This window comes from Microcaecilia unicolor, chromosome 3 (genome assembly GCF_901765095.1).
Source record: "Microcaecilia unicolor chromosome 3, aMicUni1.1, whole genome shotgun sequence".
NCBI lineage: Eukaryota > Metazoa > Chordata > Amphibia > Gymnophiona > Siphonopidae > Microcaecilia > Microcaecilia unicolor.
Window position 1 is genome coordinate 353,134,374 of NC_044033.1, and position 25,558 is coordinate 353,159,931.

General features: G+C 40.7%; 1 protein-coding gene across 1 annotated transcript in view; it reads right to left on the reverse strand.

Annotated features, from left to right (window-relative positions):
- Positions 1-24,958, reverse strand: part of VTA1 (vesicle trafficking 1) — a 184,646-nt gene extending 159,688 nt beyond the window's left edge. Inside the window, exon 1 of the mRNA XM_030198503.1 lies at positions 24,696-24,958. Within this exon, the coding sequence (XP_030054363.1) occupies positions 24,696-24,798 (103 nt within the window). The 5' untranslated portion in view covers positions 24,799-24,958. The remainder of the gene's footprint in view (positions 1-24,695) is intronic.
- Positions 24,959-25,558: the final 600 nt, after the last annotated feature.

A 25,558-nucleotide genomic window follows, 5' to 3' on the forward strand; every position in this document is an offset into this window, starting at 1 on the left:
CTTTCATATTTATGTCATTATGAACTCAAACAAAATACTTATTAGAGTAATGGCAGAAGAGGACTACCCATAAATATTGCAAGCTGATGCAGACACGAGTAGTGGTAGCACAGTGCAAAATAACACGGAAAAGGAAGAGAGCTTCCCAGTTTAAAGAGATAGAGGGGGAGAAAGTAGCCGTATACAATATGTAAACCACTTTGGTTGTACCACAGAAAAGTGGTATATCAAATGTATGACACATTATGGCTGGTATTGTTAATGGAGAAAGAAACAATATGCCATAACAGATATGAAGAGTTCAACAGTGAATGGTCCATACTGCCAAATTATATGAATAAAAATGATGGGAGTTTAGGGAATGCAGATTTTTGAAACATCATAAACTTAGATAAGATTTTTTGAACATCCCTTAGAAAATTTATGATCCACCACTGTAAAGTTTGAAAAGTGCAAAATAATTTTAATGTTAATGTATTCATTCTGTATGTTTAGAATGAATCTGCTTGTTAAACTAATGTGTTATAAGAAAGTGACAGAATCTTATGTTTGAAAAGTTTAAAGATAAAAAGTTGTGTATTCTTTACCTAAACCATGCTTCAAAGTGAAACAATGAAAAATTATTTTAAAAAAAAGAAGGTTATACAAATTTGGTTCAGAGAGCTTGTTTATGTGCTTTCAATGACATCAGTTCCATGGAATAGTGTACGGGAAATGTTTTTTACCTTCACTGTTTTCAATTTCACGTTGTTGGCAAGCATTTGGAAATGAAGTTTGTTATCTCTAGGAAAAAAAAAAAAAAAAGACTGCATGCCTAAGTACAGTTCTTTTCGAGAGCAAGAGAGAGTTATTGGAAAAAGGTGAAACGCAGAGCAGACAAATCATCATAGTGCCTGGATATTTTGAGTCACATGGTCTGTAACTACGTACGTTATATTTTGCACTTAGTTTTTTTTCTAATCTGTATTGCCCGATTTCCTACAAGAATATGTGAGTGACGAACAGAGCAGATATTTACTTATTTGTAGCATTTGTATCCCACATTTTCCAGGCTCAATGTGGCTTACATTTGCCGTAATGGCGGTTGCCATTTCCAGTTAACATAATTACAGATGGTATTGCGTTAAGGTGCATACATACATGGTAACATACATGGAACATCACATATATAAGGAGTATATCATGGTATATATATATATATCATGTGTGTACATTCATGGTAAAGAAGAATACATTATGGTGTTGCATGAAGGTTCCTGAATAATAACTTGGATTATAATCTACATTAGGTCATCATTTTACATAAGGTTTAGGGTGGTAGTGTTCGTCATGTGATAAGATTTCGGTCTTGCATAGATCGTGTGTAGTGTTATTATTGAATTAAGATGGATATTTATGGTATGCCTTCTTGAAGAGATCTGTTTTCATTAGCCTTCTGAAGATGGTTAGATCTTGCGTTGTTTTTATGGCCTTCGGTAGTGCATTCCATAGCTGCGTGCAGATGTATGAGAAGCTGGTTGCGTATGTGAGTTTGTATTTTAGCCCTTTGCAATTAGGATAGTGGAGATTGAGGTATGTGTGTGATGATCTCTTTGCGTTCCTCATAGGCAGGTCTATAAGGTCTGACATATAGGTCGGGGCTTCCCCGTAAATGATTTTGTGGACCAGGGTGCAGACTTTGAACGCAATTCATTCTTTTAAAGGGAGCCAGTGTAGTTTTTCTCTCAGGGGTTTGGCGCTTTCGTATTTCCAAATATGAGTCTGGCTGCCGTGTTTTGAGCGGTTTGAAGCTTCTTAATGATTTGTTCTTTGCATCCGGCATAGATGGCACTAGACTGCGGAATACTTCCCTTGGGAAGAAAGGTTTGATTCTTTTAAGTTTCCACATTGAGTAGAACATCTTCTTTGCTGTATTTTTCGCATGTTCTTCAAGTGTGAGATTTCGGTCAATTGTAACTCCCAGAATTTTCAGCCTGTCTGAGACCGGAAGAATGTAGTCTGGGGTGTTTATGGTGTTGGGTTTGCTTGTGTTGTATTGTACCCGAACCATTCTGATACCAGTTTATGTTTTATTTAAATATTGTTTGAATCTATAATCCTAAGGATCACTTTACTCTTTTTCCCTTGAAGACTTTAACTTTGTTTTTGTTTGGATTTCTAGATTCTGTGTTCCAGATCAAGCTAATGCTCGCATTTATTTTATCCTTTAATAGATCCCCTTATGCTTGTATATCTGTGTGTGTATGTATAAATATATATGACCTAAAGGAACACTTGGAGGGGCATAATCGAACGCCCATCTCCATGGGGGACTATGTCCGAGAACGGATACGTGAAGGGGCACCTTAGGGGGCACTTGTAACATTTTAAAATAAAAAGTAAAATACCTCCCAAGTCCATAGCTCTGTTCCTTTGGGTGCTGAGCCCCTCAACCCCCCACCCCCCCCAATCTACACCATTACCATAGCCCTTATGGCTGAAGGGGGGCACCTAGATGTGGGTACAGTGGGTTTTGGGGGCGGTTTGGAGGGCTCCCATTTACCACCACAAGTGGAACAGGTAGGGGGGGGGGGCCTGGGTCCACCTGGGTGAAGTCCACTGCACTAACAACTGCTCCAGGGACCTGCATACTGCTGTGATGGAGCTGGGTATGACATTTGAGGCTGGCACAAAAAGTTTTTAAAGTTTGTTTTTTTTTTGGTGGGAGGGGATTAGTGACCACTGGGGGAGTCAGGGGAGGTCATCCCCGATTCCCTCCAGTGGTCATCTGGGCAGTTGGGGCACTTTTGGGGGGGGGGGCTTGTTCGTGAGAAAAAAGGGTCCAGAAAAAGTTACCCAACTTCTCGCTAAAAACGCTTTTCTTTTTTCCATTATCAACCGAGGGCGCCCATCTCTGCTCGGCTGATAAACACGCCCCAGTCCCGCCTTCACCACGCCTCCGACACGCCCCCGTCAACTTTGTTCGTTCCTGCAACAGATTGCAGTTTAAGGCGCCCAAAATCAGCTTTTGATTATACCGATTTGGGCGCCCACCGGAGAAAGGCGCCCATCTCCGGATTTGGGTCGAAATATGGCGCCCATCACTTTCAAAAATAAGGCTGTTGGTCTTTGTTTTGTATAGGTCTCATGAGAAAAAAATATATGTAATCATGCTTATTTGCACCCTAGTTGAAATGTCTAAATTTATCACATAAGTATTCAAACTGTTGCACTACTTTTCCCCTTTATTGGCTTCCCCTGAATTATCCCCCTCCCCTTATGATTCAAGGTGAGCAGGTCCAATATAAGGATACATCCATGATTCCTGGAGTAACGATTGATCAGCATTTGACATTTTCAAGTCATATTTCCTCAATGGTTAAGACAAATCTGTGTGGTTCACTCCTTTTTTTGATACATCATCTTCTCTTCGCTTGTTAGTTCACTCCCTAGACATTTCACGCTTGGATTACTATAATTCTGTTCTCCAAGGTGTGTCACACTATCAACTATACTGTTTCCAACTAATCAAAATACCACAATTAGATTAATTCATGGTGCTAAAAAATTTGATATAGTGTCACCTATCTCCTTGCAAGCAAACACTGGCTTCCCATTTAGCACCGGATTAATTATATGGCTCTTGACTTTTCAAATCTTTCATTCAAGATTGCCAAAATCCCTATATGGATCTCTTATTCAAGAACTCAACCTCTAGGTCAGTGGTTCCCAAACCTGGTCCTGGACGCACCCAGCCAGTCAGGTTTTCAGGATATTCACTATGAATATTCATGAGAGAGATTTGCATGCAGTGGAGGCAGTATATGCAAGTCTCGTAAATATTCATGGTGGGTATCCTAAAAACCTGACTGGCTGGGGTGCCTCCAGGACCAGGTTTGAGAACTACTGCCATAGGTTCTACCCAACAAAATTTGCTCTTTGTACCTTCCCATCTTCAAATTCGTTCACAACGTGTTTAAATTTAATCTCTTTACTGACAGGGGGCACAGCAATCTGACAGTATGTCATCGGTATGTGGTATGGGTTTGACCACATCTGAAAGCTTAACTTTGACACTCTCAGTGGGCAATTTGGTAGGACGCTGCCAATGAAGAATGTAACTTACCTGGTCTATTTTGAGAATCCACTTGTCTGAGGTTATAAGGTTATAAAAGGAAAAAATAAAAAAAACTCAGCCTCCTTCCTACTTATAGGCCACCCAGAATAGTTACTCTTACTATGGCTATATTTCTCCTGAAACTAGTCAAAAGCTCACCTCTTGCTTAGACTGGAGAGCAGGCTGGGGCTTTTCAGCTCTCTGCTGCCTTGGACAGGAGAGCAAGTACTGGGTCAACTGGAAAGGACATGAGGGTGGAGGAAACTTATGCCTACAAGATTAGTAGAATTTCCACTGCTCTCCAGCAGAGATCCTCCTGGAAGTAGAGGCTGCAGCAGGAGTGAGCCAGGAGAGTGACCTCCTCCACTTTGTCACCAAAAAGGTGGTCACTGTGGTACAGAATGTCCACCTGTTTCTCCTAAACTGCTAGTTCTATGTCTGAGGCACGCAGTCAGGTGAATCTGTGCATCCCAATACCCACAGCAGAGGCCCTGGATACCACATCAAAAGCATCATAAGTTGCCTATGCCATGTATCTTGGGCCACTCTTGCTACTTGGCTACTAACTGGTAGTGTTCGGCAGCCTTCTCTGCTGAAAGGATGTCTGCAAATTCCAGCACACTCTACACTAGGCTCCACAAGCGCATGCTCATGAACAACCCTCGAAGGGAACGTGGTGGAGACAAAAGCAGTGACAGAATTTTTAAATGCTTCAGATAAGCACACAGATTCCCTATGTGGAAAGAGGATTAAAATCAAAACAAACAAAATTTAGTGGTGCTTAGATGGCAACTCCAGTAGTTGGAAATTAAGGCCAGTGTTGGGCTCATGCACTATTCCTGCACTAACCAGTTAGCTTGCAGTAATATACCTTTCTGCATCTAGACATGCCCCCTCAAAAAAAAAAAAAAAAAGTTTAAAATATTTTTAGTGTACAATTAGCATGCACACATTTGGCACTTAAAGAAAGTCGCCTGAGTGCGTCCCACAGTATGTCACTTGAAGCTGCATTAGACACAAGTTAGTGCCTAATGCAGCTTTTAAAAAAGGGCCCCTTAATAAACATTTAAAATTAAAAAAGGAACTTGGGAGGTATTATGTGGAAAAACACAGTTTTAAAACAGATATCTTTCCTCTTATCCCTCCAAGTAATCACATTTCTGGCAACGGTCTAGAAGAGAAAAATTCTACAGAAAAATCCACAAGAGAAAAAAAAAAAGTTTGAAAGTGAACACTTCAAACAGTGTCTCTCAGTAGGTTTGAAGCAGCTGTGTAATAGAAGAAGGGGTGATGGTTATATTTCTATCTATGGGAAGATCATAGGTGCGTGTCTGTAGGAATGTGTGGTATGAGAGGGTGTCTAGAAGAGCAAGTTCTGCAGGTTGGAGAATTATGGGGATGGACTGCATCTCTTTATGTTTGGGGAGGGGAAACAGTGTGCAAGCATATGTGCAAGGAGTCTCTCTCTCTCTCACACATACACAAATTAAAATTTAACAGACCAGGGGCCCTGTTTACTAAAGTGTGTTAGTGTTTTTAGAACGCCTACACTAATTTAATGCGCTAATCATGTAGGCCCCTATAGGGATATTGTAGGCACGTATATGATTAACACACGTTAAACGCACCTATAACGCTTAGTAAACAGGGCCCCAGGCAAGAACTCTTCCATTTACCAAGAGCAGACCTTGCCTCCCCACCACATTTTAACGGCAGGGCTCAGGCTCCACACAACCATGATACTCTTCTATGGCCTGGCTCCTCTTTGTTAATTCCCCCACCCCCCAAAAAAAATCCTTATGCATGTTTGTATATGCAAACAGATGGACAGTGGACTAACCTCCACAACAGGTGTTCATAGTACTGGGTGAAATGTACCTAAAAATAGGAAGATTATGAAAATTGACGGATAATTTGGAACATTTGTGCAAATAGCTTCACCATGCTTTTTCAAACATTTCCTATGCAATGTTGGTTTTGGGGTGTGTTTATTTATTAAAACATTTATATTCTACACTATCGCAAATGTTCTAGGCGGATTACAATTCTTCACATACATAATACAAAATTAAAACAGCAACATACAAAGCCTCTCCACTTGAACTCATCCAAACCCTGGATCCCTCTCAGTCTGATGGGCAATGAATTCCAAAGCAGAAGTTCTGCAGTACAAAATAAATCGATATTTTCCTTCCTGAACTTTGAGGAAATGAATGCCCTTGAGGAAGAGGCTCTGCTTTAAAATGTTTGTGCAGTTTTTCTGAAGTTCTCTCATCTAATTAAATCTGGCCCCTGCCATAATTTATATCCATCTTGTCTTTTGTACTTTACTTTATGTAATCCACCAAGACCTAATTAATTCATATTAAATTAGGCTTTAGTATAAAATGTGGTAATTTATTTATTGGGATTTATTAACCACCTTTATGAAGAGATTCACCCAAAGTGGTGTACAGCAGGTACAGTTTAACATAAAACTTACAATTTTGTTAACAGCATGACAATAGTAAAATAACCAAATATAAACAAATACAATAAATGAGGTAAACTTGAAAACAGCAAAATGAAGTCTAATAGTAGAACTACCACAAAACAATATCAAAAATACACATTTAACAGAACTGAAATTCAAACATCAGAGATAACACTATGTCAACATAATACTAAATGAAACAGCTAATAAGAATGCATTCAAATAACAGATACGATGCCCCCAGGTATTAATTACTATGCTTTTGTCATAAAACATTCATGACATTTGTTTTGAAAAATATATCAATATGGTCACCATATATTTAAAAAAACAAAACAAACAAAAAATCTTTGCCTTTCCTCTCAAAGTTCTAATTAGTCATACATTAGTTACAGAAGTACTATGCCTTTTATATACACTAACATGTTACAGCAGTGCCCTCTTCAGGATATTGTTATTATTGCAGAAAAAGTTTTGTTTTAACGAATTTCTAATTCTACACATTTGTTCTCTGAGGCAAATTACAGTTGATTAACACAAGATAACCAATGGGACCCTGATAAAAAGAGTACAAATTTACTAAATAGGGCAGGGGTGGCCAACCACGGTCCGAGGACCACAATCTGGTCGAGGTTTTCAAGGTTTCTAAAATGAATATGCATGAAAACTATTTGCATAGAACGGAAGTAGTACATGCAAATCAAATCTCATACATATTCATTGGGGAAATCTTGAAAACCTGACTAGATTGTGGCCCTCGAGGTCAGTGGTTGTCCACCCCTATGATAACATATATCTCAACATATGCCTTCCTGTCACCAATTTAAAGATAGCAAGATAAAAATCATGAGAGCAACAAACACCCCCACTATTCCCAGTCACAGATGTAATTTCTATAATTAAAGATTCCATAATGTATGTTACCATCCACATGGCCAAGATAAAAGCAATGCACAATTAAATGCTAGCAGAAATTAGAAAAAACAAAATCGGTGGAGAAGAGATGGCTAAGGGGAGACATGATAGAGGTATATAAAATATTGAGTGGAGTGGACCAGGAGGATGTGAAGCGTCTGTTCACGCTTTCCAAACATACTAGGACTAGGGGGCATGCGATGAAACTACAGTGTAGCAAATTTAAAACAAATCGGAGAAATGTTTTCTTCACCCAGCGCATAATTAAACTCTGGAATTTGTTGCCGGAGAACATGGTGAAGGCGGTTAGCTTAGCAGAGTTTAAAAAGGGGTTAGTCAGTTTCCTAAAGGACAAGTCCATAAACCACTACTAAATGGACTTGGGAAAAATCCACAGTTCCAGGAATAACATGTATAGAACAGGATGCTGGGCTCGATGGACCTTTGGTCTTTTCCCAGTGTGGCATTACTTACTTATGTACTTATAACAGCAATGGGAGATTTCAACTACTAGAAAATCAAAAAATAACTACTCAAATCAAAAAACCATGGATTCTTCCCAAACAAAACAAAAAAATTCTAGTGGAGAAAGACCTGTCAAAAATACAAAACCACAATGAATTCACCTACAGGTTGGCATTCAGGGGCCCCTTTTACTAAGCCACAGTAAAAAGCGTCCTGCGCTAGTTTTGGCTGCACTGTGCTGTTTGTTATCACGGCGGGGGAAAAGCCTTTTTTTTTAAAATGGGACAATAAATGGCTGTGCACTAATATTAAAATTAGAATGCAGCTATTTACTGCTTGAGCCCTTTCTGCCAACTATTTAGAAGGCAGTAAGGGCTCACGTGCTACTCGTGCAGTAATCAAGTAGCTCATGGCAATGTGGCCTTGCTGCCAATTACCGCTGGGAATGCCCCCGCTATTTTCTACCATGGGAAACTGCGTGCCAACTTCAGAACTACTGTGGGCACCTGCAGTACCCCGGCGGTAGGGTAGATTTGGTGTGCAATAGCCCTAATGCGGCTTAGTAAAAGGGCCTTCTCTATATATCTTAAAGCAAGCACTCGTGTTCAGCATGTGAAGTCTGGTCAAAACTCGGGTATCCTGACAGGGGAATTTTGGAAACAGCCTTGATATGAAGACAAGTTGGTGAATCTCCTGAGACAGCTAGAGTGAAACAGAGTTGGGATATTGGAGTTGACCAGACTTCACATGATGAACATGAGTGCTTGCTTTAAGATAAACAGTGTTTTGATATTTTGAGTCTTCCATGTTGGCTGTAGAGAGTTATTGTCTTTTTCTTGATTAAGTGGGAGTTTTTCAATTTTGTAAGTGGAGTTTTTTTTCTGACCCACAATTATATAATGCCAACCTATAGGTGAATTCACTGTGGCTGTGTATTTTTGACCGAGGCATCTTTTTCCTTCCCTTTTAAGAATTTTTGATTTTTTTTGGTTTTTGTTTTGAATTTTAGGCTTTTGATTGTTTTGGGGAGAACCCATACCCTCCTCTTTACTAAGCCGCACTAGCAGCTGCCACGGGGCAATGCCAACCCAGCCCAAAGTGAATGGGCTGCATGGACATTAGCACGCGGCTTAGTAAACGGGGGGGGGGGGGGGGTTATTTCAGTAGTTATTTTTTATTTCCTCAATATTTGGCTACTCAATTTTTTTTTCTTGCTTGGTTGAGATTTCAACTACCCCAATATTTATTGAGTAATGGACATATTAAAGAGGTAAGCTTCTAGATGCCATAAGGGAAAGCATCTGGCCTTGAACCTGAATCCTGGTATAAGGAGCTAACTAGGTTAGGCCAATTTGGCAGTAATGATCATAGCAACAAACTTTTACAAAATCACTGAGGAAAAACAAAGGAAAACTACTGCTGTTTTCATTTCATTTCAGTATTTATATACCGCTTACACCTAAGTGGTTTACAGTTTCACTTTGCAGGTACTGGGTCTGTCCCTAATGGGCTCACAATCTAAGTAGTACATTGTACTACTGTTGTACCTGGGTCAACGGAGGGTTAAGTGACTTGCCCAGGGTCACATGCAGCTGCAGAGGAAACTGAACCTGGTTCCCCAGGATCTCAACCCACTGCCAACCACTAGGCAGCAGCGGAAATCGAACTAAGTTCCCCACATCCGCAACTTTAATCAATAGGCCACTCCTCTACTCCACTTTTTAATAGAGGGACTATGATAAAGGGAGGGGGGTACAAGGTTAAAGGTTTGTATGTAGCATGGACACCATTTAAAAATATTTATGACATTTTTACCCCACATTAGCCTGAGAGTGACTCAGGTTCAATGGGGCTTTCATAACAATTAGATTGAGTATTTTGACACCCAACAGACAGGACTTAAAGATTTGGGTTCTCCAGCCCATTATTTATTTAATTATTTATTTATTTGTTGCATTTGTATCCCACATTTTCCCTGCAGGCTCAATGTGGCTTACATTATTCCGTGATGGCGATCACCATTTCTGGAATGAGTAATAAACCATAAAGTTGGATTGCTCTATTTGTCACTCTCCTCTCACCTATCCCCCCCCCCCCCACCCTGTTAGAATATCACTGAAATGCTTTCATGTTCCCATGCATATCTCTTATCCACCCCCACCCTGTTAGACTGTCACTGAAATACTTTGATGTTTCACTTATATATACTGTCATCTACCACATTTGCTTATTTCCGATCTGACGAAGAAGGGCAACCTTCGAAAGCTAATCAAGACATATATTAAGTTATGTCCAATAAAAAAGGTATCATCTTATTTCTTTCTATGTTTTATTTTATTTCTATTGATTACCTTTAAAAGTGGACTAACACGGCTACCACACCTCTCTATAACAATTAAATGAATGATAAATACTAAAAATTACAGAATCAGATTATAAACTACAATAAATAACGCTATAACATTGGTTTTCTAAAACAACTATAACATATGTGGTGAATTAACCTGGATGCAGCTGTTCTTAAGGATGGATAGAGAAGATTAATGACAGTTACAAATCAAGGTAAAATATACACAAAAAGTAGCACATGTGAGTTTGTCTTGTTGGGCAGACTGGATGGACCGTGCAGGTCTTTTTCTGCCGTCATCTACTATGTTACTATGTTATGTTACCCTCAGCAATTAAGGTTCTTTTAGGATGGAAGGATTTTTTTTTAATGGTATTTCCCAAAAGGAGTCTAGTCAAGACCACTATAAGCTCTTAGTACCATCTTGTAAAGCACTTTGGGATCCTTTCACAAAGCTGCGGTAAAGTTACTGACACTCTGCCACATGCTAATCTGGCACTACTGCTGGCTCACAGCAGGAGCCAGTGGTAGTGCCACCCCCATCGCACACCAGGACCCTTTTACTAAGCTGCGGTAAAAAGTGCCTTGCGGTAGTGTGGCTGCATGAAACCGGCGTACGCTGGGCCATTTTTTACCGCAGATGGGGAAAAAGGGCTTTTTTTAGTGGGCAGTAAATGGGCGTGTGCTAAAATTAAAAGTAGCAAATGGCTATTTACTGCCTGAGCCCTTACCACCACCCATTGACCTAGCGGCAAGGGCTTATGCGCTCTTCGTGCGGTAATCAGTCAACGCACCACTGTGGCTACACTGCCGAATACTGCTGGGAATGTCCCCTGCGATAGAAAACAGAAAAATATTTTCTACCACGGAAACAGTGTGTGCCAAATTCAAAATTACTACCAAGTGCCCAACGCTAGCGCTACCGTGTCTTAGTAAAAGGGCCCCCTAATTTCCAGCATGTAGGAAATTATTTTACGTTTTTTCGGTCGGGGGCTTACCCTGCAGTAATCTGCGCTCCCTGGTCACCGCTGGGTTAGTGCAGGAGTCTCTACCACCTCCGCTGGGTTAGTGCAGGAGTCTCTACCACCTCCTAAACAGGAGTAGGTAAGGACTCTCCCAGCAAGTGGCAACGCAGGAAGTAAATATTTTCCGCATAGTCATCTCCTTAACTTTCACAAAAACCTCGCTGCAGTAAAAGGGGCCTTGGGGCAAGGCAAATCCACACACCGAGGACAGAGCAGGGCCCCTTTTACTGCAGTGTAGTAAAAGAGCCCCTTAATCATGTTAAAGGTTAGAATGAAGTGTGATTAAAATAAGCTCCCATTTCCTTGGATTGAAACCCCCGAGTGTTGTGAGGAGAGTTAAACTTTGCATGGAATTGGTAACATGGCTGATGGATAAAATGATGGGTAGTTTATGTCTGTGAATATATTAGTTCTTTTATTTTGGGAGAGACTGATGGATGAATGTGTGGGTGGGTTTATCCACCTATCAATTTCATACACCTCTTTTCACATTAGGGGCCCCGTTTACTAAGCCACGCTATAGGTGTGCTAGCGTTTTTAAATTGCGCCAACTCAAGAGACACCCATTGGAATATAAGGGCGTCTCTAGCATTAGCGTGCACTAAAAACACTAGTGCACCTTAGTAAACAGGGTCCTAGGCTACAAAGCAGTTTATAACACAATCAACATCCATAACATTTAAATTTTATCTTAATTTGTTTAACAAAGCATATATTGATAAACTTATTCCATATAACAGCCCATACAGAATTGCTAACTTTTATGACCGAGTTGTATACTGCTTATATTGTAGCTGTGTTTTGTATACTGCCCTTGTGATATATGCTGCCCTTCAGAAAATAAGACTACATTCGATTAGGTTATTTATTTATTTAGATTTTGCTCACACCTTTTTCAGTAGTAGCTCAAGGTGAGTTACATTCAGGTACACTGGATATTTCTCTGTCCCAGAAGGGCTCACAATCTAAGTTTGTACCTGAGGCAATGGAGGGTTCAGATGCTTGCCCAAGATCACAAGGAGCAGCAGTGGGATTTGAACCGGCCACCTCTGGATTGCAAGACCAGTGCACTAACCACTAGGCCACTCCTCCACACTTATGGTTAAAATAATCATAAAGCAAGTATGCAGATTATAGTACTTTCATTCACCTCACACTTGAATCAGACAGAGTAGAGTTTCATCCCTAGCGCCACCCCTCCTTAGACCATGATGTCCACCTGCAAGCATTAGGCACACCAATGCCAACTTTCACAAGTATTCTATTATCGGAAGCTTGGTGCCAAGATGCCATTATAGAATTCGCACTAAGCACATGGCACTGAAGAGATAAACCTTTGTGCCAAATTTATATAAGTGCCACCTTAGAATTTTAACTGCCACTCTATGCAAGTTAGCCCAGAATTAAAAAGAAGAGGTTGCAAAGATTTAAAAGTTTACATGTGGCACAAACACTATTTTGAAATGTTCAAAAATGCAAAGAACACTCCACAAAAAATATAAATGGCATCATCAACTACCCTAAAATGTGGATCAAAACACTAAGAGAGTTCTTTTACTAAGCCACAGGCATCTCAGCATTTACAACCAGCTGATTTCTACTGTGAGCTAAAAATGCTACCGCAGCTTAGTAAAAGATATATCAAAAATATGGAGGAGAGACCTCAGTCTGTGGTACTTAAATTTTGGAGGTTTTTGGCCTAGTGTCTGTCTCCAAGGTACTCTGGGGCTCATTTTCAAAACACTTAGACTTTTCAAAGTTCCATAAGTTACTATCAGGCTTATTTTCGAAAGAGAAGAGCGCCCATCTTTCGACACAAATCAGGAGATGGGTGTCCTTCTCCAGGGTCGCCCAAATCGGCATAATCGAAAGCTGATTTTGGGCATTCTCAACTGCTTTCTGTCGCGCAAGGGGACAACCAAAGTTCATGGGGGCGTGTCAGAAGCATAGCGAAGGCGGGACTGGGGCGTGCTTAACACATGAGCATCCTCGGCCAATAATGGAAAAAAGAAGGGCGTCCCTGACGAGCACTTGGCCGACTTTACTTGGTCCATTTTTTCTTGCGACCAAGCCTCAAAAAGGTGCCTGAACTGACCAAATGACCACCGGAGAGAATCAGGGATGACCTCCCCTTACTCCCCCAGTGGTCACTAACTCCCCTCCTACCCTTAAAAAAAAAAAAAAAAAAAAAAAAACTTTAAAAATATTTTTTTCTTATTTTTGTAGAGTGAACTAAAGCCTGTCTGCACCCTGCTTGCATACCATGGTCTAAGATCTTGTGAAAGAACTGTGAATGAGGGAGTATCCTACTAATAAAAGAGCCAGAACAGTGGAGCCATGTGACCTTGTAAATTAATATGAAAGGTTTTTTTCTCTTTCAGAGTTCAAGCTTTAAATTTAGAATTTTTATGGGCCAGGATTTGAAACACACATGGCTATCCCGGAAACATTTTTAATATAAGCAAATCCTTTTCTATTTATGGGATAGTTATGCCATGTATAATTTTTGCTTATTTGTGCACATAAGAAGTACTTCTTGCTTAATGGAACTACTTAGGTAATCCAATTGGATACCACATATGCTGTTTTTTTTTTTAATATAATAGTGTGTTTATTTGCAGGTTAAGCCAAGTCCTGAATCGATCGATGTGATATACACAAGGCCTATTAGAACTGTGTTTTGTCTGTCATGTGGTCTTCATTTTTTATCTGTTTGTTTTATCTTATGGGATACCCAAGAAACTATAAACAGACATTCCTAGACCGTCCCACTCAGCCCTTTCATTAGTCCAAATTGTACCATGTCCTTTTCCAAAATATTCTCACTGGCAGGCAAGATGTATATATATGTTCACTACTATTCAAGCTATGATTTATTAAGTTCTACAAATTGCTATTTAATGTCATGCATTTATATGAGTATATATATTCAAACCATGAAAAAAAATAAAGCTCTCTCTTTATATGACCCTCCTGATACATTCTGTATCTGACTTTTTAGTTTATTCTGTACTACAATCAGTACATACACATTGAGGCATATTTTCAAAGCACTTTGGGAGGCTAAGTTCCATAGGTTTCTATGGAACTTTGGGAGGCTAAGTGCTTTGAAAATATGCCTCATTGTCTCTCTCTGGAATGAAATATTAGTTAGTTGTGTGCAAAGCACAGTTAATATATCTCTTCTAAATTCTTTACAAAAAACACTAAACACATGAGTATTGTCAATTTACTACATTAAATACAGTAGATGAATATTGTAGCTGTTCTACTACACACAGTACACACACATAGTTTCTCTCTGAAAGATATCTCATAGTACCATACCATGACCCTGTTTTCACTTATTCGGTCAATGATCAATTAGATATTATTTTACAGAATTTATGTATTCCCATAGATAGGAATAATTATTTTGTATGTGATAGTAACCTAGGACGTTATGATAATTGCCTGCTTAATGGTACCTGTGCCTTTCATCTTTCTAATGATAACAATAGTATAGTAGTTACATATTCCCATTCTTGTTTATGTATTAGAACTACCTGTCCTTTTATTATTGCTAATGGTATGCTGTTCATAGTAATTGAAGGTTTAAATCTATGTCTATGTGATATCACTAAAATTACAGGATGTGATTTTTAGTTATTCCAGACCAATGATGCAGTATGTTTCCAATGACCTATCCATACCCACTGCTGAACTATTACCTATTCCTTTAGGTTTTAATGTAACCCACTTACAGTCCGTATGGGAGCACCCTATTATACAGAGATCCTTAGAGCGACTCAAAACAGAAAACAAGATAGTGACTGAAAAAATCACCAAGGATACTAAATTAATACATCAGTTAGCCTCTGAAATAGAGAACATAGGGAAACATTCATGGTGGGGTATTTTCCTTGGAAAGTCAAATACTGGGAATAATGTACTGAATAGATTGTTCCATCCCATTGTGGTGGAATTGATTGGTCAGTTGCTCACTATGATGCTAATGATTTGGCTAGCATGCTGGGTTAAGAGAAAGTTTCACCAGATCTATAGTACCATACCATGAAGATATCATGTGGCATCAACTTGGGAGCAACCTATGTCCTGAGCGGTTGCAAAAACAAGCTGGTCTCTGGGGGTGGTGCATATGATACTTGCATGATTAAAGGCACGAGAGTGTGATTGCAAGCCTAATAAAACTAAAGCAAAGCCAGACTCTGCCCAAAGCCGCCTAAATGAATAGAAGCCTAATGGAACAGATGCCTGAATACCACAGAAAACTTGATCAATGGTGAATATCTAGCAACCTAAATGTAAGACATGAGCACGAGCAAACAAAATTAATAATAATGAGCTATTTGCTTATAATAGTCACAATTCCTATTAGGTGACACGTTCCAAGGTTCAATATCCACTATTCAAAGACTCACTTCTCCCAATATACCCATGTGAATAGTCCAATATCTCTGCCATTGTTTTATTTGAATTCTGCTTCTGTGTTAAGATTGTAACTTTTTATAGTTATTTGTGATTCTCTGTTCCAATATTGTGTAAATATTTTCACTAAGAATCAAGAGAGGGAAATATGTAGCATATGAGTTTAATTGTCAGAGTTATTGATTTTGCTGGATCAGATACGAATCAATCTATATAAATGAGAAGTGACCGACTCACCCGCAAATGCGCAGTAAAGACCAAACGTTGAGAGAGTAAAAGTCCAAGCCCCGCCACCACCAGCTCATGTACCAGAAAGGAGGAGGAGTCAGAGGTGGGGAGAGGGGCGGAGAGTACAGAAAACAGCACGAACTTAATGCAAACAATGTCTCTCTCACAAACATGGAACTCAGAAGTGGAAAGAGGGTGGAGGGAAGGACAGGGCGTGGAATACTGCGGCCAAAGAGGAAGGGCAGTAGCACTTGAACTCAGCCAATAGGGTGGAGGTCTTGGACATGGGCGTGGAAATCGGAGGAGGAGGGAGGGAAGGAGGGGGTGGAACTGAGAGGGAAACGGACGCAATGATGGAGGTGAACTGACGACAGGACTCACAGGAGGTAACGAAAGCAGCTGAAGGCAAGGCTTAGGCAATAAAGTTAGTAGGACACGGCGATGGCGGAAAGAGGGGGGGTCGACAGGGCAGAGGAGGTCAGAATCGCGGTACACTTATGGGATGGGCGGACATGGATGGGAGCCGGAGAATGGAGGGCAGGGGAGAGAACAGTTGATGGACATGGGTGGATAGAGGGCAGGGGACAGAGGAGGGTTCCTGGACATGGGTGGAGGGTAGGGTAGGAGAGAGGAGGGTTGGTGGACATGGGTGGATGGAGGGAAGGGGAGGTCAGGGGAGAGAAGAGGGTTGCTGGATATGGGTTGATGGAGAGGAGGGGAGGTCAGGGGAGAGAAGAGGGTTGCTGGATGTGGATGGATGGAGGGGAGGGCAGGGAGAGAGGAGAATTGTTGAACATGGATGGAGGGGAGGGAAGGGAAGGCAGGAAGGAGATGCACATGGATGGAGGGGAGACAGAAGACATTCTGGACATGGATGGAGGGGAGGGAACACAGAGGAAGGAGATGCACATGGATGGATGGGAAGGGAGAGAGAAGAAATGCTGGACATCCAGCTGTTCCACTACATTTTTAAAAACAAAAATCTCGCCCGTTTTAACGGGCTTAACGGCTAGTGTATATATAAAATATATACAGATGCAAAGACTTTACTTTCACCTTCCCCCTGGAAACTACTAATAAGGAAAACTAGCTGGGTGGCTACCTAAGCCCATCAACACATCTCCAAAGAACAAAACTCTGAAGATGGACAGCATCACAAAGACTGGAGTTAACCAAAGACAGTGAAACGCCACCTATTCTCAGACAATGACTCAGACTGAAAAGTCCATCTAGCTATCTAATCTGACAAAAGAAGCCCACCTACGCTCGGACAAAGACTCTTGTAATCTTGTCAGATGCCTTACGGATGTGTATCTACCAGCAGATGTCCAGACAGAAAGTCATATGATGTCATCAAACATGTGACCAGTTACCATGCTCCATCTCAAAACTAGATGAAACCAGTTTTCAGCTATCCCTGAGTTTTCACTGGATCAAGTACACCCTACCTACTTCAGCCTAGGGGCCAGCAAGAAAATATAAAAAGCCTTGGAAAATGCCCAGCTCTTGAGGGATCTGGTTCTCTTCACTCTGCCTCCTGCCTCTCTGCTGGACTTCACACACACCCTGATAAGACTTTCTCCAAGCTCCAACAACAACAACTCTGCAAGAAAAGACTTCTATTTCAGCAAGGATCTCCATCACTCCACCCAGCAGCCTCTATCGAAGTGAGTTACCATTATCCAACATAATTTATAATTCAGACCTTTTAATCTTGAAAAGCACATTTCCCTTGTGAAAGATTCTTAAAAACTGCCTCTCTCTTGTAACATTATTATCTGTATTGTAAATAAACATTTTAAAGTTAAAACATATGGTCTTTATGTTCTGAGCACATGTCCTTAAACCTTGCAGTGCAGGTTAATGTAATTCAACAAATACAGTATTTAATTCCCCCTTTTCTTACATATTCTTATTCTTATCATATTACCTTATATGTAATTGGTGGAGAATAGAATATATATATATATATATATATATATATATATATATATATATATATATATATAATCTAACACCAGCACCGATCCCTGAGGGACCCCGCTAACTACCCTTCTCCATTGCGAATACTGACCTTTTAATCCTACTCTCTGCTTCCTATCTTTCAAAAGGTTTTAAATCCACAGTAAGACACTACCTCCAATCCCTTGTCCCTCTAATTTCCTCTGTAGTCTTTCATGAGGGACCTTATCAAACGCCTTCTGAAAATCTAGATACACAATATCAACCGGCTCACCTTTGTTCACGTTTGTTTACCCCTTCAAAGAAATGCAGCAGATTGGTGAGGCAAGACTTCCCTTCACTAAATCCATGTTGACTTTGTCCCATCAGTCCATGCTTTTGAATGTGCTCTGTAATTTTGTTCTTGATTATAGTCTCTACCATTTTACCCATCCATGTGCCTCTGTGTACATAAATCCAATTTAATTCCAATTAGCACTAATTGATTAAGGCCTAATTAGTGCTGATTGGCTTGTTATTCAATTACATTGAACACACAATTCTTAGCACTACATATAGAACTCTGAGGTTAATGTACTTTTTTTTTCTACTACTACTGCTAATCATCATTTCTATAGCACTACTAGACACACACAGCATTGTACAAATTATATGCAGGTACTTTCTCTGTCCCTATAGGGCTCACAATCTAACCCCCCTGTTCACTAAGCCACCCTAGCGGCTGCAGTACACCAATGCCGACACAGCCCATTCACTTTGAATGGGCTGCGTTAGCATTGCCGCTCAGCTTAGTAAACAAGGGGGTAAGTTTTTATACCTGAGGCAATGGAGGGTTAACTGACTTGCCAGAGATCACATGAAAAAGTTTTATATCACCGTCCTTCAAACTAGACAGAAGGCCTGCAGTGACAGAATGACCTACCACAGGAACATGGCCAAGAATACTGACAGAACAGATACAAACGGATCTGGTCAATAAATGTCTATTGTTACAAAACAACTTTAGATGGCCATAGAAAAGCTGGTATGACACCTCTAATACTGAAAATTAGGATCAATTTTTAAAGAGGACCCCTTTAATAAAAGATTGAAGTACTCTGTTTTCCGAGAACACATCCTCACTATGCTTCAGAACTGCTTGCACCAGCAGAATGGAACTCTAGCTGTATTAAAATTTCAACCGACAACTGAATATAAAACAGATATACTTTCTGGTAAGCTTTCAACTTATCCCCCCTGCAAACAATACAGATAAACAAAGGTCAATTTTAACATTTAAAATTTACAAATCTGGTCAGTTACAAAACATGATCATTTGATATGTGCTTATAAAGTTGAAATTATCCTCTACTTTGTTATGGTGAAGGGGCATGTGTGTGTTTTGATGAGTCGGAGTGCTATGCTATAGGGACTACCCATATCAGAAAGGCTCTTGAAGAGAAACAATACAATGGGACCTGTTTACTAAGCCATGCTATAGACATGCTAGCATTTTAGTGCGCACTAAAAATAGCATGCAATAATGCTATAGACACCCATAGGAATATACGGGTGTCTATAGAATTAGCATACGCTAAAAATGCTAGCACACCTTAGTAAACAGTCCCTAAGAGTGTTCCAATAGTGGAACCAAGATGGCGATTGAAAGGAGGTGTTGCTGCAGAGCTCTGGGGTTCTCTGTCTTTGCTAGTCCCTAAGGGGAAAGGAAGGCGAAGTTGTGGGTTACCATCCAGGACCTGCTGAGCCACCTCGGATGGTTAGACAATTGTCAAAATAATATAAGCAGTCTAAATAATTTTGAATGCGTTATTACTCAAAAATACCGAATTGTGGAATGAAGCTGTGAGCAGAACTTTTGGCATATTTGGGCAGTCCCAATGGCTCTACGAGGCAACGTTTGGACAGAGTGTTGCAGCACAACGGCAGGACTAGCCCGATTCAGCTTCAGCAGTTGCTAACAGGTTTTTCTTGGATTCTTCATTTGTTTCCAGGTAGTAGCATACAACTGAAAACTATATACTTTGCATGATGTAAACTGTGCATTAAATTTATTTACTGGGATTTATTAAATGCCTTTATGAAGAGATTCACCCAAGGCGGTGTACAGCAGGTATAGTGTAACATAAAACTTACAATTTTAACAGCATAACAATAGTAAAATAATCAAGAATAAACATAAATACAATACTTGAAAACAGTAAATTGAAACCTAATAATAGAACTACTATGAAACAGTATCAAAAATATATACATTTAGCAGCACTGGAATTCAAATATCAGAGATATAATTATTATTAATTACATTTGTACCCCGCAATTTCCCACACATAGCAGGTTCAATGTGGCTAACATAGTAAATAGAATTACAAAGTCTTGAAGGAGAATGTTACAAGTTGTAGTCAACATAGTAGTAGTGGGGTTTGAGGATATGTAAATTGAGCATGGAGAGGTAAACAAAGATAGGATGAGCAAAAGGAGACGAGATTAGGAGGGGTAAGGGGTAGGAAGGATGGAGAGGAAGAGATTGAGGAATGAGCATAAGGAGATTGTGAGACATGGTCAAAGGTATAATAATACAATGTTAGCATAATACTAATGACACACCTAATAAGCATGCATTAGAACATTCAACTAACAGATACGGTACTAAAGATTTTCTACAATACTGCCTACCATATAACTAAGGGACCAAGAGCAGATATATGATGGGAACAAGATGCGTGGTACAGAGTCAGTTGGGATAATTTGATGGTTAGCTAAACTCAAGATAAGTTCTTTGTATAATTAAGAAAGAGATAAAGAACTGATCTAAGTTACAGTGTATGCAGCAAGCTAGTCCAGGTGCAGAATGCGTGTATAATCAGTCACCTAATGTATTAAAGGCTTGAGAGAAGAGCCAGGCTTTCACCTGCTTCCTGAAGTTGAGGTAGTCTCGAGTTATATGTAGCCCCTCTGGGAGTAAATTCCAGAGTGTGGGGACTACTTCTGAGAAGGCTCACTGGCAGGTATCACATCGTACAATTTCTTCTGACGAGGGTATACCATACTCATATATGCCCTTTACAGATTTACTAAGGGGGGGGGGGACTCTATAAGTGGTGCTCAAAACTCAGCACCAAGTACAATTCTGTACAGGACCCTTTATACAGAACAGCATGTCAATCCCATTCCCACGCCCAAAGTTGGGAGTTAGTATTTATGCCACCATCCAACTCATGAAAACAAAAAAGGAGAAACCAAGGAGGATGCCAAAAAGAACTTTATTGGGTTCCTAAAAAAAACGACCCGACACGGCCGTGTTTCGGCCAAAAGGCCTGCCTCAGGGGTCTTGAACAATATCAAATGTTGCAGTGTAATATTATACACTATTCAGAATTAACACACAGTTATTAAATCAAAAACTTCTGTGATCTCCTCTCTTATAGGAATGGTGTGTTCGTCAGTTAGAAACTGAATTAAAATGACCCTCATTGACTATTGTAGAATCAAACGTATCCCACGGGGCCTGAGGATCAACAAAGCACCCACTATGTTCACTGATTTCCCTCAACCGTCCAACTCATGGCAGTTGGGAACAGAAGTGGCACTACTCTATATACCCAAGTGCAACTTTTGGAAATGCCATTGCTCACACCCCCTTTTGGATTGCACACTAGGGGATTTAGGTGCACAGTCTTATGGAATAGCGCAGTTAGATGCGCACACAAATCCCAATTAACTGCAATAATTAACAATTAAATTACTAGTTAATGGCTCACTATACAATTTATTTGCGTGCATCTTTGATCCGCATCATATACAGAATCCGGGATAATAGTATACTACAAAACCTCTCTGCTGTTTTGATTAAAAATGTTATTTCAAAGTGGTGCAATAGTGTAGACATTGCTAAGCAATAAATACCAACTCCCAGGACAGTCTCTGACTTGGCTTGAGCTGGAACCTGTTATATTGGGATCTCTTAGCGAGAAAGTGAGTCATGTGGACATCTTTACACAGGGCTGGAAAAAAACAGGGTCAACCAAAATGTGACACCTGACAAAGCAGCACCTTGCAGCCAAAAACAGAAGCAAAAGCAGCAGCCAGTCCAGGATAAAATTAAAAGAGGTATCAGGGCAGAAGCAGCAGCTAAACTCTCCAAGGATAGAAGGGGGGGAGGGAGGCGAGGTACGGAACAAGTGGAGCAGTATGAGCAGGTGCTAAAGCAGTCCCTGGGCAGCACATAGAAGAGAAGACAAGAGTAATTTAAATTTGGGAAAACATACACACATACACCTATAAAGAATTTACCCTCTAAATAATTTTGGCCTTATGACGCTAAATGGTGAATGAGAAAAGCAAGAATTGCACTCATCTGCTGATTAAGAGGGAGGACACACTTAACACTTGAGCACCAGTAACTAAATTAAAACAAGTTTTCTTGTTTTCCTCAGAGTATTTTATCAAATTTTTCTTCATTTTGTTTTATTTTTTTTTTTATTTTGTCTCTATTTTCCAGCCTCTTCTATGCAGATAGGGAACAGCCCCAGATTACAGTAGACCTTCAAAGGCCAGCACCATGCACAAATTATAGGTGCCCAGGCAAGCTGGAATTTTCTATAATTGTGCAGGAAGCTTCTTCCCTCTTCCCATTAGTAATACCCCTCTTCACTCACAGGAAATTTGATCACCATCAATTACTCTTGCCCCTTGCCTAGGTTCAGTACCCCCCTTTCAACTCACTCCTATACCCCTACCCATGCTCAATCCCCTCTTGCCCCTTGTCTAGGTTCAGCACCTCCTTTTAGCTCACTCCTATACCCCTTCCCATGCTCAATCCCCCTCTAGCTCAGTCTTGCCTCACCCCATGTCACTCAACCTCCTGCAGCAAATTTGTGCCTTGAGTAATAGGTTAAAATGAAACACAGAAAAGAAACTAATTTATCCAGAAATGTTCTATACTATCTTTTGCTTTAACACTATCATGTAACCCAAAACCCTCTGTAAAACCAAATGTATATTCTCTTCTACTTCCAGTATCCATGATGAATTGTAAGCCACATTGAGCCTGCAAAGAGGTGGGATACAAATGCAATAAATAAATAAATAAACTGCTTGAAGACTGACATAATGATAGCTTTTTGAAATGCTACAAATAAACATAAGTGCAAAAGTCTACTTTTCTGTGTAGAATACTGCCCTTTTCTATAACAATATTATAAGCCAAAAAAAAAAAAACCACTATATAGCAGGTTTCTCAATGAACTGTATGTTATGACAACTCCAAGTGCTACTGGAATGATGGTGGAAGGCCTATCTTCTTTTCCTTGTTTCTGAAGGGTGTGGAGGGGGAAGTCTAGAGGAGGAAACTGGCTTCAGGGCCTCATCATACCTTATGTGGGCTCCCAGAATCACTTCAGCTAACCATAACCATGTCCACTACAGTAGGATATCTATAAAATGCAATTATACTTTACATGATAATTGAGTCTTGGGAGAAGTATGTGGTAGAAAAATAGGTTTCAGAGATAAGTATTATTAAGTGGCGAGATAGAAGAGAAGAGTTGAAAAAAGAAGAGTAATTTAAATTATGGTTTTAGAGTTTGATTTGAGGGTTTTCTCCTTCAACTATAAAAAAAAATCACAAAAATAGTCTGGTTTTCATATCTTATAGCAATTACTTTATTTGGGGAAAGCACACGAACTTTCATATAAGAGCTGAAAAAAATAAGATAGAATCTGTTTCCAGATTCTGTCACTTTGCTACACAAAAACATGCTAATTAACCCAAGATGTTAATTTAAAATATATATATACTAGCCGTTGAGCCCGTAAAAACGGGCTGGTATTGGGGTTTCCTTCCTTCCTTCCCCCTCCCCGCGAGGTCACCACCACTACCGTTCCCCCCCCCCCCCCCCCCCGGAGTCGCCGCCATCCCTCTACCCGGCCTGGGCCCTCTCTCTCTCCGCTACTAAACTTACACATCCATTCGCCGGAACGCAGCACGCACATCAGCTGAGCTGCCGTCGGCCCTTCCTTCTCTGCCTGTGTCCCGCCCTCCTGTGACATAACGTCAGCGAGGGTGGGACACAGGCAGGGAAGGAAGGCCAACGGCAGCTCAGCTGATGTGCGTGCTGCGTTCCGGCGAATGGATGTGTAAGTTTAGTAGCGGAGAGAGGGCCCGGGCCAGGTGTGGGGGGGGGGTGGTAACGGTAGCGGCGACCTCGGGTGGGCGGGTGGGGGGAGCGGTATCAACCTCGGCGGTGGTTTCCCTCTGTCCCGCCCTCGTCATCACGTATTGACGCGGGGGCGGGACAGAGAAGGAAGTCTCTACTGCGCATTTGCGAGTGAGTCGGTCACTCGCCGTTTATATGTTTGATATATACACATATATATATGCATATACACACACACACTAGGCGTAATTATACAGAAAGTTTTGGATCCGACAGATCCCGTCTTCAAATGTGCCAGCAGCAACATAAAGATCTCAAAAGCTCGTGTACAATATACCAGCCATGTATACGACAAGCTGTAGCCGGTTCATGAACAGACCTCACAACTCTATTGTGTTCTATTAGAGCTAGTGTCAATACGTTTTTTTAACATATTTTGATAAAGTATCAGACCCAAAACCCTATTCTACGATCATAATAAACTACTACACTATCCCTCACTGAACCCCTCCCTAAAAGCGCCGATTACGGCGTCAGAGAGAGCTGAGCGAAGGGGGCGGGTTGGTGAAGGGACAAGCCGTAGCACCTCCCCACTACTTACAATAATAAGCCACCACCGGGTCGCGCTTTTCATGCTCCTGCGCCGTCCGCAGATGATGCTGCAGGCTCTTGAATTGTTGGGGTAAAACCGTCGCTGCTGCCATTTTCCTCGTTTGTTCCTACTACCTGCTTCCGTATAACACTCTCCTTCTCCAGTGCTAACGAGGAACAGCTGATAAACCTCCTCCCTCACTGCCACCCAGAGCCCTGATGCCGAATGCTTCTTCCGGGTCCTGAAACTTCACTTCTGTTTCCGGGTCCCCACTTGCCAATTATTAGGGCTAGGGTGAGTGCAAATAGGTTGAAGAAAAACAGGAGTCGGGATGACATCACAACGTTGAAGTTATTTAGGTTACTCTCGTTTTCCCCTTCCCCGCGCTGCCGTCATTCAAGTACACTCAAAACAAAGCAAACGTATGAGCAGCAGCATCCATGTTCTCCTTCTTTATTGCTGGTAGTATTTTTATTTGATCCCACTTAAATTTTCAAACATGCCGGCTTGTGCAGCATACAGATGTACACAAAGGAAGTATAATAACAGAATAACTTTTCAAAGGTAGAGTAGTAATCTGTTATAAATCGTAATCGGTTTGTTATTTGGAGGGGCTGGTTATAGGGATACCCTAGCATGTTATATTCGTGCAGAGATATTTTTTTTCTCCTGGTAAAGGGCCACTATGTTGTGAGAATCAGGTGCTCAACATTCAGAGTTTCTCAGGGGCGTAGCCAGACAACAGATTTTGGGTGGGCCTAGGCAAGAAGTGGGTGGGCACCAAGTGTTCTCCACATCACCATCAAAAAAATATCTAAGCTGGCAGGAAAACACTTCTTTCCACCTTGGCAGTCTGCAGAAGGCATGCGCTG